The 13389-nt window shown below is 39.4% G+C and overlaps 1 protein-coding gene across 1 annotated transcript in view; it reads left to right on the top strand.

Annotated features, from left to right (window-relative positions):
• The window catches only part of LOC140718863 (NAD(P) transhydrogenase, mitochondrial-like), a 71339-nt gene extending 58565 nt beyond the window's left edge, over positions 1-12774 (top strand). Inside the window, exons 19-22 of the mRNA XM_073033104.1 lie at positions 639-720; positions 1565-1683; positions 6134-6249; positions 12504-12774. Of these exons, the coding sequence (XP_072889205.1) occupies positions 639-720; positions 1565-1683; positions 6134-6249; positions 12504-12650 (464 nt within the window). The 3' untranslated portion in view covers positions 12651-12774. The remainder of the gene's footprint in view (positions 1-638; positions 721-1564; positions 1684-6133; positions 6250-12503) is intronic.
• The last annotated feature ends 615 nt before the right edge of the window (positions 12775-13389 follow it).

The following is a 13389-nucleotide window of genomic DNA, read 5'->3' as shown; positions in this document are numbered from 1 at the left end:
TTTTCCTGAATCCCATGTCTCTTGACTTTCTGAGTGAACCTGCAGTAGGGAACCTTGTTGAAAGCCCTAGTAAAATCCATATACATCACATCCACTGCTCTACCTTCATCAGTTTGTTTTGTCAGGCTCGTGAGGCATGACCTGCCCCTCACAAATCCATGCTGACTATCCCTAATCAGACTATGCTTCTCTAAATACTCATAAATACTATCTCTAAGAATTTTTTCCAATAGTTTGCTAATGTAAGACTCGGAAGTCTGTAATTCTCAGGATGATCCCTATTAACATTCTTGATCAAAGGAATATAGTTTATCACCCTCCAGTCTTCTGGTACAACTACTGTAGGCAGTTAGAATGCACAGATCATCACCAAAGGTGCATCAATCTCTTCCCTCTCTTATACTAAACTGAGGTGTATCCTGTCTGGCTCTGGGGATTTATCTAAATGTTTTTCTAAAGCTCCGCCACATCTTCTTTCTTAACCTCGACGTGTTCCAGCAGGAATTTAGGGGTAGAACTCAAACATTGATCCCTGTAATGAATTTATACTGCTGTGTTCTGAAGCATCAGAAGTTTTCAAAACAAAGAAGTAAAATAATTTAATTTGGAAGCAAACCTGTCTGTGCTTTATATTGCAGGTTGGGGCTTATGTGCTGCAAAAGCTCAGTATCCGATTGCTGACATGGTCAAGATGCTAATTGAACATGGGAAGAAAGTCAGGTAAAAACTTGCTTTTCTCCAAAATGAATGGTTATTTTCCATTTTAATTGTAGATAGACATTAATTTACTTAATTCCCTTGATTGTCTGCCTTAATTTGTCTAGTGATCTGTGGAAATCCACTTCATGTATCAAAGGGATGTCCACTGGCAAACAGTATGATGGAAGAACGCAGTAGTTCAAGTGGTATCTGTGGGAGAAAAGTAATTATTGATATTTCTGGTCAAAGCTCTGTGTTAATCCTGAAGCAGGGTTCCAAATGAATCATCTACCATTCCTTTTCTCCTGCAGGGGCTTCTTGAGCCACCGAGTTCTGGAGTTCTTCCAGGGGAGTGTGTGAACCTGCAAATTGGAGTGTTTGCATTTGCATTCTCTTTTGTCTCCAAATGTCCATTGACCTTCTGTGAAAGCTGTAACAGCTTATTCAGGGAATCCATAGTTAAGAAACAAGAGTGTATCTCTATTTGTCAAATCTGGAAGGCACAGTCAAGCTTAATTGGTTAAATTCTGAAGAAAGCACAATTAGACATTTTGTATCCAACATCCAGAAGTAAGTTGATTTTGGGAAACAAATCTTAGTGCTCTCGAGTATTTTTTAAGAAGATCTGCAGTATATAGTTCAACGTCAAGGATACCAGTACTGTGGGTAATGTACTCTGAGAGGCCATCTCCACCTTGCTGTAAGAGTTCTTGCCCAATTGTGCCCGTCTTAACTTGTAAGGATCTTCCCCCATGGCCAGAGGTTCATTTTGATCAATAGAAAAATAAATAATAAAAGCTGTGTTATAATTGTGCCATTATTATTTCAAGGTAGCCTTAGTAATTAACTGAATTATAATTTGCAGATTTGGAATACATCCTGTGGCCGGTCGAATGCCTGGTCAACTCAATGTGCTTCTGGCTGAGGCTGGTGTACCTTACGATGTTGTTTTAGAAATGGATGAGATCAATAACGATTTCGCAGGTGAGAGGACACTTCTAAGTTCAGAGGCATCACTAGCCTCTTTTTTTTTTAATTACCTGTCCCTATCCAGAGAAAACTACACTTCTGTGTAACTGTGAGACGTTTTGCAGACACAGTGGCAAAGGTGTGCTTCACTAAAATATGAGGGAATGTTTGGTGTTTCTTTAACCAAGTTGCTTATAGTAGATATCTGATAAAGCAGGATGGTTATGCTTAAACTCCTGTCTTTATAATTAGCATGTGTGGCACTCATTCTTTGTCAAAGCTTACATGGTCACTTCTTAGACAATGAACTACATTGATCTAACTTTCTGTTTATTTGAAAACTAAAATGATGCAATGTATCCACTGCCCAGACTAAATGTAGTTTTGTAGCGGTGTGCTACACGCAGCGCTAAAGTAATGACACAGAGTCGGTAAACTGCAAATAAAGAAGATTTTATTCGAACTTCACAGCCTTGCTTTAAAGCCTCCCTGATCCCGCCCTCCCCAGGCACGGATGCTGTAAGGGGCACGTACTCACAATCCCCTGCAGGCTTTTCCCTTTGTTGGTGAAGCAGACCTGGTGCCCTTTTGGGACTGGCCTTTGTGCCGGCGCGCTGGCTATTTGTGAGCCGGTTCGAGTGCGCTAGGAAGTGGGTCGCCACAGTTTCGTGATTTGAAGTTGCCAAAGAAATAGATTTCAATCAGCAAAAGTAAATGTTATGTATCCAACCTGATGGCATGAACATCGGTTTCTCGATCTTCTGGTAATTATCCCCCCCCCACCATTCCCCATTTCTGTTTCCCGCTCACCTTATCTCCTTACCTGCCCATCACCTCCCTCTTGTGGTCCTCCCCCTTTCCTCTCCTCTATGGCCTTCTGTCTTCCATCAGATTCCCCCTTCTCCATCCCTTCATCTCTTTCACCAATCAACTTCCCAGCTGCTTACTTCACCCACTCTCCCTCTCCTGGTTTCACCTATCGCCTACCACCTTGTACTTCTTCCTCCCTTCCCCCCCCACCCACCTTCTTACCCTGACCTCCTCTTCCTTTCTACTCCTGATGAGGGGTCTCAGCCTGAATCATCAACTGTTTGCTCTTTTCCATGGATGCTGCCTGGTCTGCTGAGGTCCTCCAGCATTTTGTGTGTGTTGACTTGGATTTCCAGCATCTGCACATTTTCTCTTTTTTTTTATTTTGAGCTTTTCAGTAGGCAGGGTAACATCTAGAAGCAAGTTAACTTGTATCATTCTCAAGCAAGTGTCCATTTCTTCAGCAGGCACTCAAGAGCTGGCTGTCTTCCACTCATTTCAGTTGGAGAAGGGTATTACTTATGTAGCAGTAAATCTGACACGTAGGATTTGTGGTGGAAATTAACTTATTGAGGTGTCATGGTCATGGCTAGCATAGTCTGAGAGAGAGATTCTATTCGGAATTGGGGAAAAAATGTTTAGGGATAGTCAGCATGGTTTTGTGCTTGGAAATCACATCTCATGAATTTAATTGAGTTCTTTATAAAAGAGAATACCAAGAAGATCGAGTTCATGGCAATAGGCATTAGTACACTTGGACTTTAGTGAGGCTTTTAACAAAGTTCCACAGAGTAGACTGGTCCAGGAAGTGAGATTACACAGGATTCAGGGTGAGCTGGCCAGTTAGGTGCAAGATTGGTTTGGTGGGAAAAGGCAAAGAGTGGTAGATGGATGGAGGGTTGATTTTCAAATAAAAGGCGTGTGAGCAGTGATGTGCTATGGGGATTACTGCTGTTTGTCCAATGTATCAATGATTGGCCGAGGTAATGTGGTTAGTAAGTTTGCGGATGACACCAAAATTGGTTATGTGGTGGATTGTGAAGATTGTCTCAGATTCAAATGGGGAAAATGAGGAAAGGAGTGGCAAATGGAATTTAACCTAGACAAGTGTGAAATTATGCTTTTGGGCAGGACATGTACAGTAAATGAAGAACTCCATGGAGTGTTGTAGAACAGAGAAAATGTGGGATACAAGTACGTAACTCCCTGAAAGTGGAGACTTAGGTGGACCAGATGTTATATTGCATGCTTACCTTCACTGGACAGAGCACTATGTACAAGAGTTGGGACATCATGTTGCGGTCATATATTGAAAGAATATTGTGTGATGTTCTGGTCACCATTCAAGAAAAATGTGACTTACTCCAAGAGGGTGCGGAAAATATTGATTTACAAGTAGAGTCTGGATAGGCCAGTGCTGTTTTCCTGGAGTGAAAGGGGCTGAGTGGTGATTTATAAAATCACGAGGAGCATCAGTAAGGTGAATGGTCGTGGCCCAGCAAGGGGAGTCTAAAACTAGTCAGCATTGGTTAAGGTGAAGGGGAAAGATTTCAAGGGGACTGGAGAGGTGTTTCCACACATTGTATGGGGAATGAACCACCAGCTGAAGCACAAGAGGTAGGTACTTGCAGCATTTTGAAGCGGTTTGGACAAGTTCTTAAATAGGAAAGATTGGAGGGATATGGGCCAAGTACAGACAAGTGCGACTAGTGCAGGAATGCACTTTGGTTAGTTAGCATTGACAAGTTGGGCCGAAAGGCATGTTTCCATGCTGTATAACTTTGGCTATAAGTTTTAAAATGGGTAACGTTTGTGCAATGTCGACTGGAAAATAGTCTACCATGGCACACTGAAATATGGTAAACTTACCATAATCCATCATTTGAATAATTGGAAATATTGTTGGATCAGTATCTTGGTCATTAGCTAATGTTAATCAGGTTCCCCACCTCCTCTCTGCCCTGAACCTCTGGTTCTTGATTCTCTTTCAGCTTAACTTTGTTCACTAGATGACTATTACATCTTTTTTAACACTTAAAAACAAAAGTGAATTAAAACATTGAGATATAAATAAAAATATCATCAAACAGTTTAGAAAATCCACTAATCTGGCACCACCAATGTCTAAGTGTGCCATATTATGAAGTTTTAATGTTGGATATGAAATTGGTGAGGCAAAACACAAGTGCATTGGAATAGCTGAAACCGAAAGCAACCAAGTCAAGTATTTGAGCAGTAGGTGGATTGGGAGCAATGGCCATTGTTGTGGACTGGTCTGAGTACTCTGAGAGGAGATGTGCAACAAGGGAGGCCTAACTCTCTCCCTCCCTCCCTGCTTTCCCCAGTTTAGCACATACCTTTGTCTGTTTAATGATGCTACAAAAATGTTTAAGTTCTTGCACAGTTCTGGAGAATCAGAGGTGATGCATGGATGGGAGTGAAGGTAAAGTAGGATGGTAAAACCATAAATTGCCTGGATCAGCTTGGACATTGGCCATTGAGTGCAATGGAAATAGTGGATTATCATGATTGGTGTACAGAGCTTGTGACAGTAACTGAAGATGATGCCTGTAGACTTGTGATTATTTAGAAGAAATCTTTGCTTATGAAACATGGGATTTTAAAATATTAATTGTCTTGATGTACTCCAGCTTTTATAATGACTGCTTCAGTAATATTAGGAGCTTCCAGGGTATTTACCCAAGCACAATGAAGGTCAATAATATAAACTCATTGGAGAGGTACATGTGAATATGATGGGGTTTTTTTGCACCTGTTGTTGCAAGTGAGGAAAGTGCAATTTAAAACACATAAGTGAACTGTTATTTAACTAATTGAATACATGGTCCTGGATGAGTTCTTCAAACATTGTCATAGCTAGGATCATCTTGGTCTCAGATAAATATTCTAAAAGTGATGCTGGTAGATGGTGGAAGCTTGAGTCCCTCAAATTTTGCCAGCCATTGGAAAGCCAAGCTCTGTAGGCTAGTATGAGTTGCTTTGTTATCTTGGGAGTTATGAAGATGGGAGCAATTTCACATATCCAGTAAATAGCCTAACTCTTCAAGTTATGACTATGTGTGGGTTGTTAATAAAGGAATTAATTTCTATTTTGCAATGAGATTGAGAAATCTGCACCGTAATCTCTTTGGGCTGTCTTTGATGTGTGTTCCCTCATGACCACAGCAATCTTTCCTTGCATCTAGTCTTAATCCAGTCACTGGAGTGTTTATTAATTAACTCCTTTGACTCCAGTTTTTCTAAAGCTCTTTGGTGCTGCCTCAATAGTTTTCGTCTTTCCGAGAATAAGCTTTGCTACATGGAATGACGACTGCAGTTAACCAACTTGATTTCTCTGGGATGAAGTAATGACAGAATCTCCCTAAAGGCTAAACTCATATTTGAGATTTAAGATGACTGAGTGTAAATAAGGCAGATTCAATGATTGATACAAAGTCCATATGGTCTTGTCTGTGGTATTTATTACACCAGGCACTCATTTGACTTGAACTGTGTCTGCATTCTGTCAGTTCTCTTGTGAAACAAATGGGCTTGAGTTACCAAAATGATAAATTTAAGCTGTCTTATTTATAAATAAAAAAATGTCTTCAGCAGCAAAGGAATGATATCAAACTTTTGTTTTCTTTTTTCCTAGAAACTGATTTAGTTCTGGTTATTGGTGCCAATGACACTGTGAATTCAGCAGCACAGGAAGATCCTAATTCGATAATTGCTGGCATGCCAGTTTTGGAGGTCTGGAAATCTAAGCAGGTGAGCACAAATGTAAAAGTACCTTTTCCAGTCGAATGTTTCAAGCAGTACTGAGTACTTCATCCTATGCAAAGTAAATCACTCATCCAGTTTGGTGGAACAAATTGGAATGACCTATGTTTGTTATATATTTATATATAAAAAAACAAGTAGGAGGTTTGGACTCCTGTGCCAATCATAACTTGGAGCCAAGCACAATATTTCGTGTAAAAATGCTGTTTATTATCAATAAGGTATACACATATTTAAGGAAATCTAAGATTACTTCTTGGGAATGTTATTGAAAGTCTGTTTTCAATATCGTGATGGATTGGGAGTAAACAAAGAAGTGAGATCCTGAATTGCATCATCTTAAAGAGAACAGCTACAGTATTTCTTTAGTATATAAACCAAGTCAGTGTCCTTAATCACTGTCCTTTGGGCTGCAATTGGGGTTTTGAAGTCAAATCTTGTGATCTAGTTTTTCAAAAAGAAACCCGCAGTGTTTGACTGAATGTATTCTTCTTCATTGGCAACACTTTCTATTTGCATCAGTGGAAGTGAAAAGAATGATTGGGACATTTTATGGAATCTGACTTTGTGTTCGGGCAGATACAGAGTCACTGGCCTGGATTTTACAGTGAAGAGCAAAATAAAATCTAGGTCAGTGGCTCTGTACTTGTGTGACACATCTTGGCCCAGAAAGGCTAATTCATAGTATAGATTGTAATTCCCTGAAATTAATATTTTGAATATAAAGAACTGTGAAGTCTTAATTTTTATTTGCTGAAGGTATTTTTCACCTTCTGCTAAATCTTCTACAGCACAGAGAAACAGACCCTTCAGCCCATCTAGTCCATGCAAAACTGTTAGTCTTCTTAGTTCCATCCTAGGACCTGAACCATCGCCCTCCATATCATGTTTTCCTTTGAACAAAATTTTTTTTTAAATCACAACACGAGTGGATGCTCAAGATTTCCAACATCTTGTGCTTATGATCCTGTACTTGCATGTACTTTTCCTGTTCCAACCCTGAACAGCACTGGCCAAAAATGTCTTGCAATCTTTGTGGTGTGGATTTTATCTTTTCTGAAGTTACTTGCTGTGAGGCATCACTTTCAGGGTGATCTCTGGCCTCCAACACACTGGCTGATCAACGATGCTCATTCAAGAATACTTTGAGACAGCACACCAGGAAGTAAAAACATCTTTGCTTGTATTTTAAAAGGTGCAGATTGTAATGTGGGTGATTGCAGTAAAAGATGAAGAACATTTTGAGCAACTAAAACATTTAAGATAGGGCAGCATGGTATCTTCATGGGGCAGCACGATAGCTTAGTGGTTAGCATAATTCTGTTACAATGCCAATAACCCAGGTACGATTCTGCTGCTTTGTGTAAGGAGTTGTACGTTCTCCCCGTGACCATGTGGATTTCCCGTGGGTCCTCTGGTTTCCTCCCACATTCCAATGACATAGCTTGGTAGGTTGGTTAGTCACATCGGTATAATTAGGTGTCGTGACATCGTTGGGCCGGAAGACTGCATTACCATGCTGTATCTCTAAGTGAAATAAAAACTTCACAGGTCTTTAAATTTAGAGTTATTCATTTCAGGAAATTACAGTTTGCACACATGAATTAGTCCTCTTGGGCCAAGAGTTAGCTAATTCTGGAGTGCATCGTACATTCTCACATTAAAGCGTAATATTTTTGTTTGGCAAGCATAGCTTATGAATAGTTTTCATCAGTTTTGCTCAATTTCCAGAGACTGTGGAGAATCCTGTCCTATAATCAGTAATGTATGGATTTTTCTTTACTCAGTTGGTTTCTGGACATCTTTATTGAGCCTTGCATTCATCTCCTGTCCCTCATTGAAGACAGTATGAACCTGCACTGAACTGCTGCATTTTGTTGTTGAGGTTAGATGCAGCAGCTCCACAGGAATGGTCATTTATTAATAGCCAGATCATTGTGTAACTTGGAGGGGTACTTGTATGGCAGGCTGCTCCAATATGCCTTCTGCCATTATTAAGGTTAGCCAGGTTACAGATTGAGAGATGCTGTTAGAATCGCCAAGGCAACTAACTGAGTTTTCCCATTTTATTGGACACATGCAAAATTCCAAAAACTTCGATCAGTTTCCTCTTGTGGTTATGATAGAGGATTTTTTCTTCCAATGCCATTAAAGAGGTAAGGTATGAGCTACTAGTACATTACGGGTTTCTGTTTCATTGGATTTAGGGGCCTCTTCCTCAGGTATCTGGACACAGCAGTTTATTTCTTTATCATTTATTTATTGAGATATGGTGCAGAGTAGGCCTTCTGGCCCTTGGAGCCACGGTGCCCAGTAATCCTTGCAATTTCATGTGAGCGTAATCACAGGACAACTTACAATGACCCAATGAACCTACTGACCAGTAGGTCTTTGGTCTGTGGGAGGAATCTGGAGCACCTGGAGGAAATCCACATGGTCACGGGGAGACATATAAGCTCCTTGCAGGTATCGGCGGAAAGTGAACCCGGGTTACTGGTACTGTAAAGCATTGTCCTAACCACTACACTAGGGTGCGGCTCTGCGGTATTACAGGCACATGAAATCCAAATCGCCGATGCTTGAACCCAAGCTATCCCAGTGAAAAAGTACCAAATTCAGTCACACAAACAAAATCCATTTGAACAAGATATATCAATAAATGTTGGAAAGGTGCCTTTTTTCTTATGTCACTAAGGAAAGTTCACTACCCAGCCCTTGATGGGCAAAGAGTATCGTGGCAATAGAACCCAGTATTTAGACGTCGATATGGGCACCGAGCCAGATTGATAGGTCAGCGTTTTGGGGTCCAAGGGACGGGCCGATTCAGATTGCTGCTCCACGAGGTTTACTCGGCTCTGCGCTGAGCTATATATGGGATTCTCTTAATGGACCAGTTCTTTACGCTATTTGTTTGCAGTTACTGTCTGCATGATTTGTTTTTCCTCTACACATCGGGTATTCCCGGGTCTTTTATGGGTTCTTTTGGATGCCTTTGTTTTGTGGCTGCCTGTTAGGAGATGATTCTCAAGGTTGTATCATGCGTACATACTTTGATAATAAATATACTTTGAATTAAAAAAAGAACAGAATTGAAGTCATAGCTATCAAGTGTAAACTCCCAGTTGGAAATTTTGTTGGGATACAGATGAAATTTGCATCTCAAATCATTTTTTTTAAATTATTGCTGAATATAACTTCTCAAAGTTTAATTGTGTAACAAACTCTGTAACTCTTGTTTTTCATCTGGAAAGGCTTTTTAATCTGGACAAATAAGTTTTGATGGAAGAGGCAAAAAATAAAGGAGGTTATGTCTTATGGTTTTATATTCCTTGGCACAAAAATTCCAACAACTCTGACAAAATTAATTTCAAAACACAACGGAAAGTATCCCAAACTCATGCCACTCCCCTGTCTTAAGATCATTAGGGCTGATCAATCATACTGAGCGGATTTTCACAGATTTTTTAAAACTTCTAATATGAATCATTTGGAGTGGGGACAACATTACTATTATAATTCCTGAGCTTTGTTGCCATCCTTGCCCTGCCATGTTAATACTGGTCAAATACAGAAAAAATCAGTTTCTTAAATTTGACGAAACAAGATAGTTTCTATTGCTTTGTATTTACTTTTTGTAAAAGAACTTTAAAAAAAAAAACACACACACACCCTGGGCATTTATGAAATGAATGGAGAATTTAGCTTAAGGTGTCTCTGCCCATTGAAATGGAGCCACCAGCCCAATCCCACCTATAGCACGTTATAGATCGTAGATTACAACCATAATTATACATTGAACTAGTATTTAAATGTGAGGAGAGTTGCTGCCCCTGTCATATTCTGAGTGAAAGTTATTTTTCTTCTTTCCCGCTTTAATTCTTCTAATTATTAGGATAATAAGTTGAATTTTATGTGAATTAGAAGCATTACATGTTTTATCCAAGCATAACATCTTTTAACAAAAGATAAATATACAAAAAAGTATCATAACAGTTGAAGTAGATTCTTGGAAATAGTGTGTATATTTTTCTCTTATTGACAAAATATCCAGTGGGATCAGGTATAATCAGGCATATAAGCACTGGAAAATGTAATTTCTTTGTATTTCTGGCATCTGGCATCAGTGTTGAGTACTCTTGAGGTGGATATAGTATTAAACAATGTGAACACTCCTCTCTACTCCAACAAAATATATTAACAAAACCTCAAGGGTATTACCCGTGGCATCAGTGGTGGATTTTCAGTTTTTGACATTAACTAAGAAAAGATTGATAATATACCACTAGTCAGAATCACATTATTGAAATTCTCATCTGGCCCCATTTTGCTCCATCCTTACCCCTTCTTGGCACATGTAATTTGGAAATCATTTTTTTAATGAAACTAAGTTGATTATTCTATACCTGAGGACTGTACCCAGAGAATTTGCAAAATGCTTCAAAATTTTTCCCATTGCCCCAAATGAGTTTGTGAGAAATTTGGAGAATTTGCATTGGGTATTTCAGAAGAAGATGTAATTTGTGTAATGTTGGTGAGAATGAAAAATCTTATTTCACTTTTGGTCATACAAGCAGATGTTAAGGGTATTGGTCAGAGAGTCTGTTCCTTTTATGTGATTCTATTTCAATACTCTTAAAGTACAAAGTTTAAAGTAAAATATATTATCAGAGTACATAACATGCCACCTGAGATTCTTTTTCTGTGGGCCTACTTTGTAAATCTATAGAACTGTAACTGTAAACAAACTATGCAAATGTAGATATAAATAAATAGCAATGAATAACGAGGGTGAAAGAGCAATATAACAGCGTCCTTAAGTGAGTGTAGTTATCCCCTTTGTTCAGGAGCCAGATGGTCGAGGGGTGATTGATAAGTTTGTGGCCTAAGGTAGAAGGAGATGAGTTATTAACTTCGAACTTTCTGCATAATCACTCAAAGAGTTGACCTGCATGTAACGAGAGCTGTATAAATCTCCTTCTACCTTCGGCCACAAAGTTATCAATCACCCATCTGTGGACACTTTCTGGAGGTCCAAGATCCGTATGCTCCACGACTGCTGGACTAAGTGTAAATGTAGGAGGGGACTATGTTGAAAAATAAATTGTGCCAGGTTTTCTAAAATTGACCCCTTCTACCTTAGGCCACAAACATATCAATCACCCCTCGTATACCTGCTACCTGATAGCAACAGTGAGAAAAGAGCATTACCTGGGTGCTGAGGATCCTTGATGGGTGCTGCTTTTCTTTGGCAATGTTTTATGTAGATGTGCTCAATGGTTTGAGGGTTTTACCTGTGATGTACTGGGCCAAATCCACTGCCATTTGTAGGATTTTCCACTCAGGCATTGGTGTTCCCATACCAGGCCAAAATGCAGCCAGTCAGCACGCTTCCCACTACACATCTATAGAAGTTTGCCAAGGCTTTTGATGACATCCAATCCTCCGCAGACTCCTGTAGAAATAGAGGTTTCGTTGTAATTTCTTCGCAATAATATTTATATGATTGGTCTAGAACAGGTCCTGTGAGATAGTGACACCCAGGAATTTAATGCTGCAGGTGAATCAGATATCACAGTTAAATAAATGTTGCAAAAGTTAAAAAAAAAGGTAGAGGTAGTGTTCATGGATTCAATGTCCATTCAGAAATCAGATGGCAGAGTGGAAGAAGCTATTCCCGAATCATTGAGTGTGTGCCATCAGGCTCCTGTATCTCCTCCTTGATGGTAGCAATGAGAACAGGACATGTCCTGGGTGATGGGGGCCCTTAATAATGGATACTGCCTCTTTGAGGCATCACTCCTTGAAGGTGTCCTGGATACTTCAGAAGCTAGTGCCCATGATGAAGCTAAGTTTACCACTCCCTGCAGCTTATTTTGACCCTGGGCAGTGTTCCTTTCATTTCACTCTGTATGTGCCCGACGTACATGTTATAAAAGGTTTGAATGGGTGAATTACTCTAGGGTATACCAGGTTGAATCTCTAAAGTAACCTGAAATAGTCTGAAAATGGTCATAATAGGAGCCCTATACTGGTTAATTTCTAATTACATATTCTGATAGTCCTTTGATGTAAAATGAATCTCTGGATTATGACAAACAGAAGCACTACTAATAAAGTGACAAATATTGGCTGGTAACTGCTCTTATTACAGATGCTCAGGTGCCAAAGTGATTGTATATAAGTGTGATTTTTCTGCATGGACATTTAATTGGAGCTACTTACTTTGAACTCTCCTCTCGCAGGTTATTGTGATGAAGCGAACTCTAGGAGTTGGCTACGCTGCAGTTGACAATCCCATTTTCTATAAACCCAACACTTCAATGCTGCTCGGTGATGCAAAGAAGACATGTGACGCTCTGCAGGGCAAGATTCGGGAAATGAAAAGCTAAACATTGAGACAAAAATGTTGTGCTGAATAAATCAATTCACTTCCACAATTTTATGGTTTGAGGATGACAGGAACAAACGGAATGCATAATCCAGAGGAAATATGAAAATAAATATTTTACTGTATTATTTGCATTCAGGTTATCTGCTTATTAATCTTAATTGCCTTTTTTTCTGGAAGTTCCAGTCAGGGAACTTGCACCAACTCACAATGGTTTAATTCTAGATTTGATCAGTAAATACGGGCATAATAAGGAAGGGCGCTTGATGGTTAGTGTGGATAAGGAAGGTTGAAGGACCTGTTTCTTTGACAATGACTCTATAACAAGTAGGGTGTACCATTAGATTTCTGTTCCACATTTGAATTTTTCATTTCTTGATTTTGTTTAAAAAAAATCAAATTATTTAGTTTTTTTGGTGGGGGGGGGGAACAATACACAAACAATGAGGGTGAATGAAAAGAAATTTTCAAAGCTGATCAGAAAGCTTTCTGAATTTGCTTTCATTGCTAACTGCTTCAAATCTAATGGTTTTGTTTGAGATAGTTGGATTTAACTGTTTAGTTCAAAGTCATTTTTTATTCCCCAAAAAATCAGGGATGAAATCCATATCAGAATTGAGTCGTCTTTTAGATTGGAACATTAACTGAGCACCCTACAAACCTGTCATTCAGTATAGTCATGTCTGATCTGCCTGTTGCCTACAACCCCCTGTAGTCTGTGTCAGCCATGAAAATTGGCA

The sequence above is a fragment of the Hemitrygon akajei genome, chromosome 30 (assembly GCF_048418815.1).
Source record: "Hemitrygon akajei chromosome 30, sHemAka1.3, whole genome shotgun sequence".
Taxonomy (NCBI): domain Eukaryota; kingdom Metazoa; phylum Chordata; class Chondrichthyes; order Myliobatiformes; family Dasyatidae; genus Hemitrygon; species Hemitrygon akajei.
This window is presented reverse-complemented; position numbering and strand designations above follow the sequence as displayed.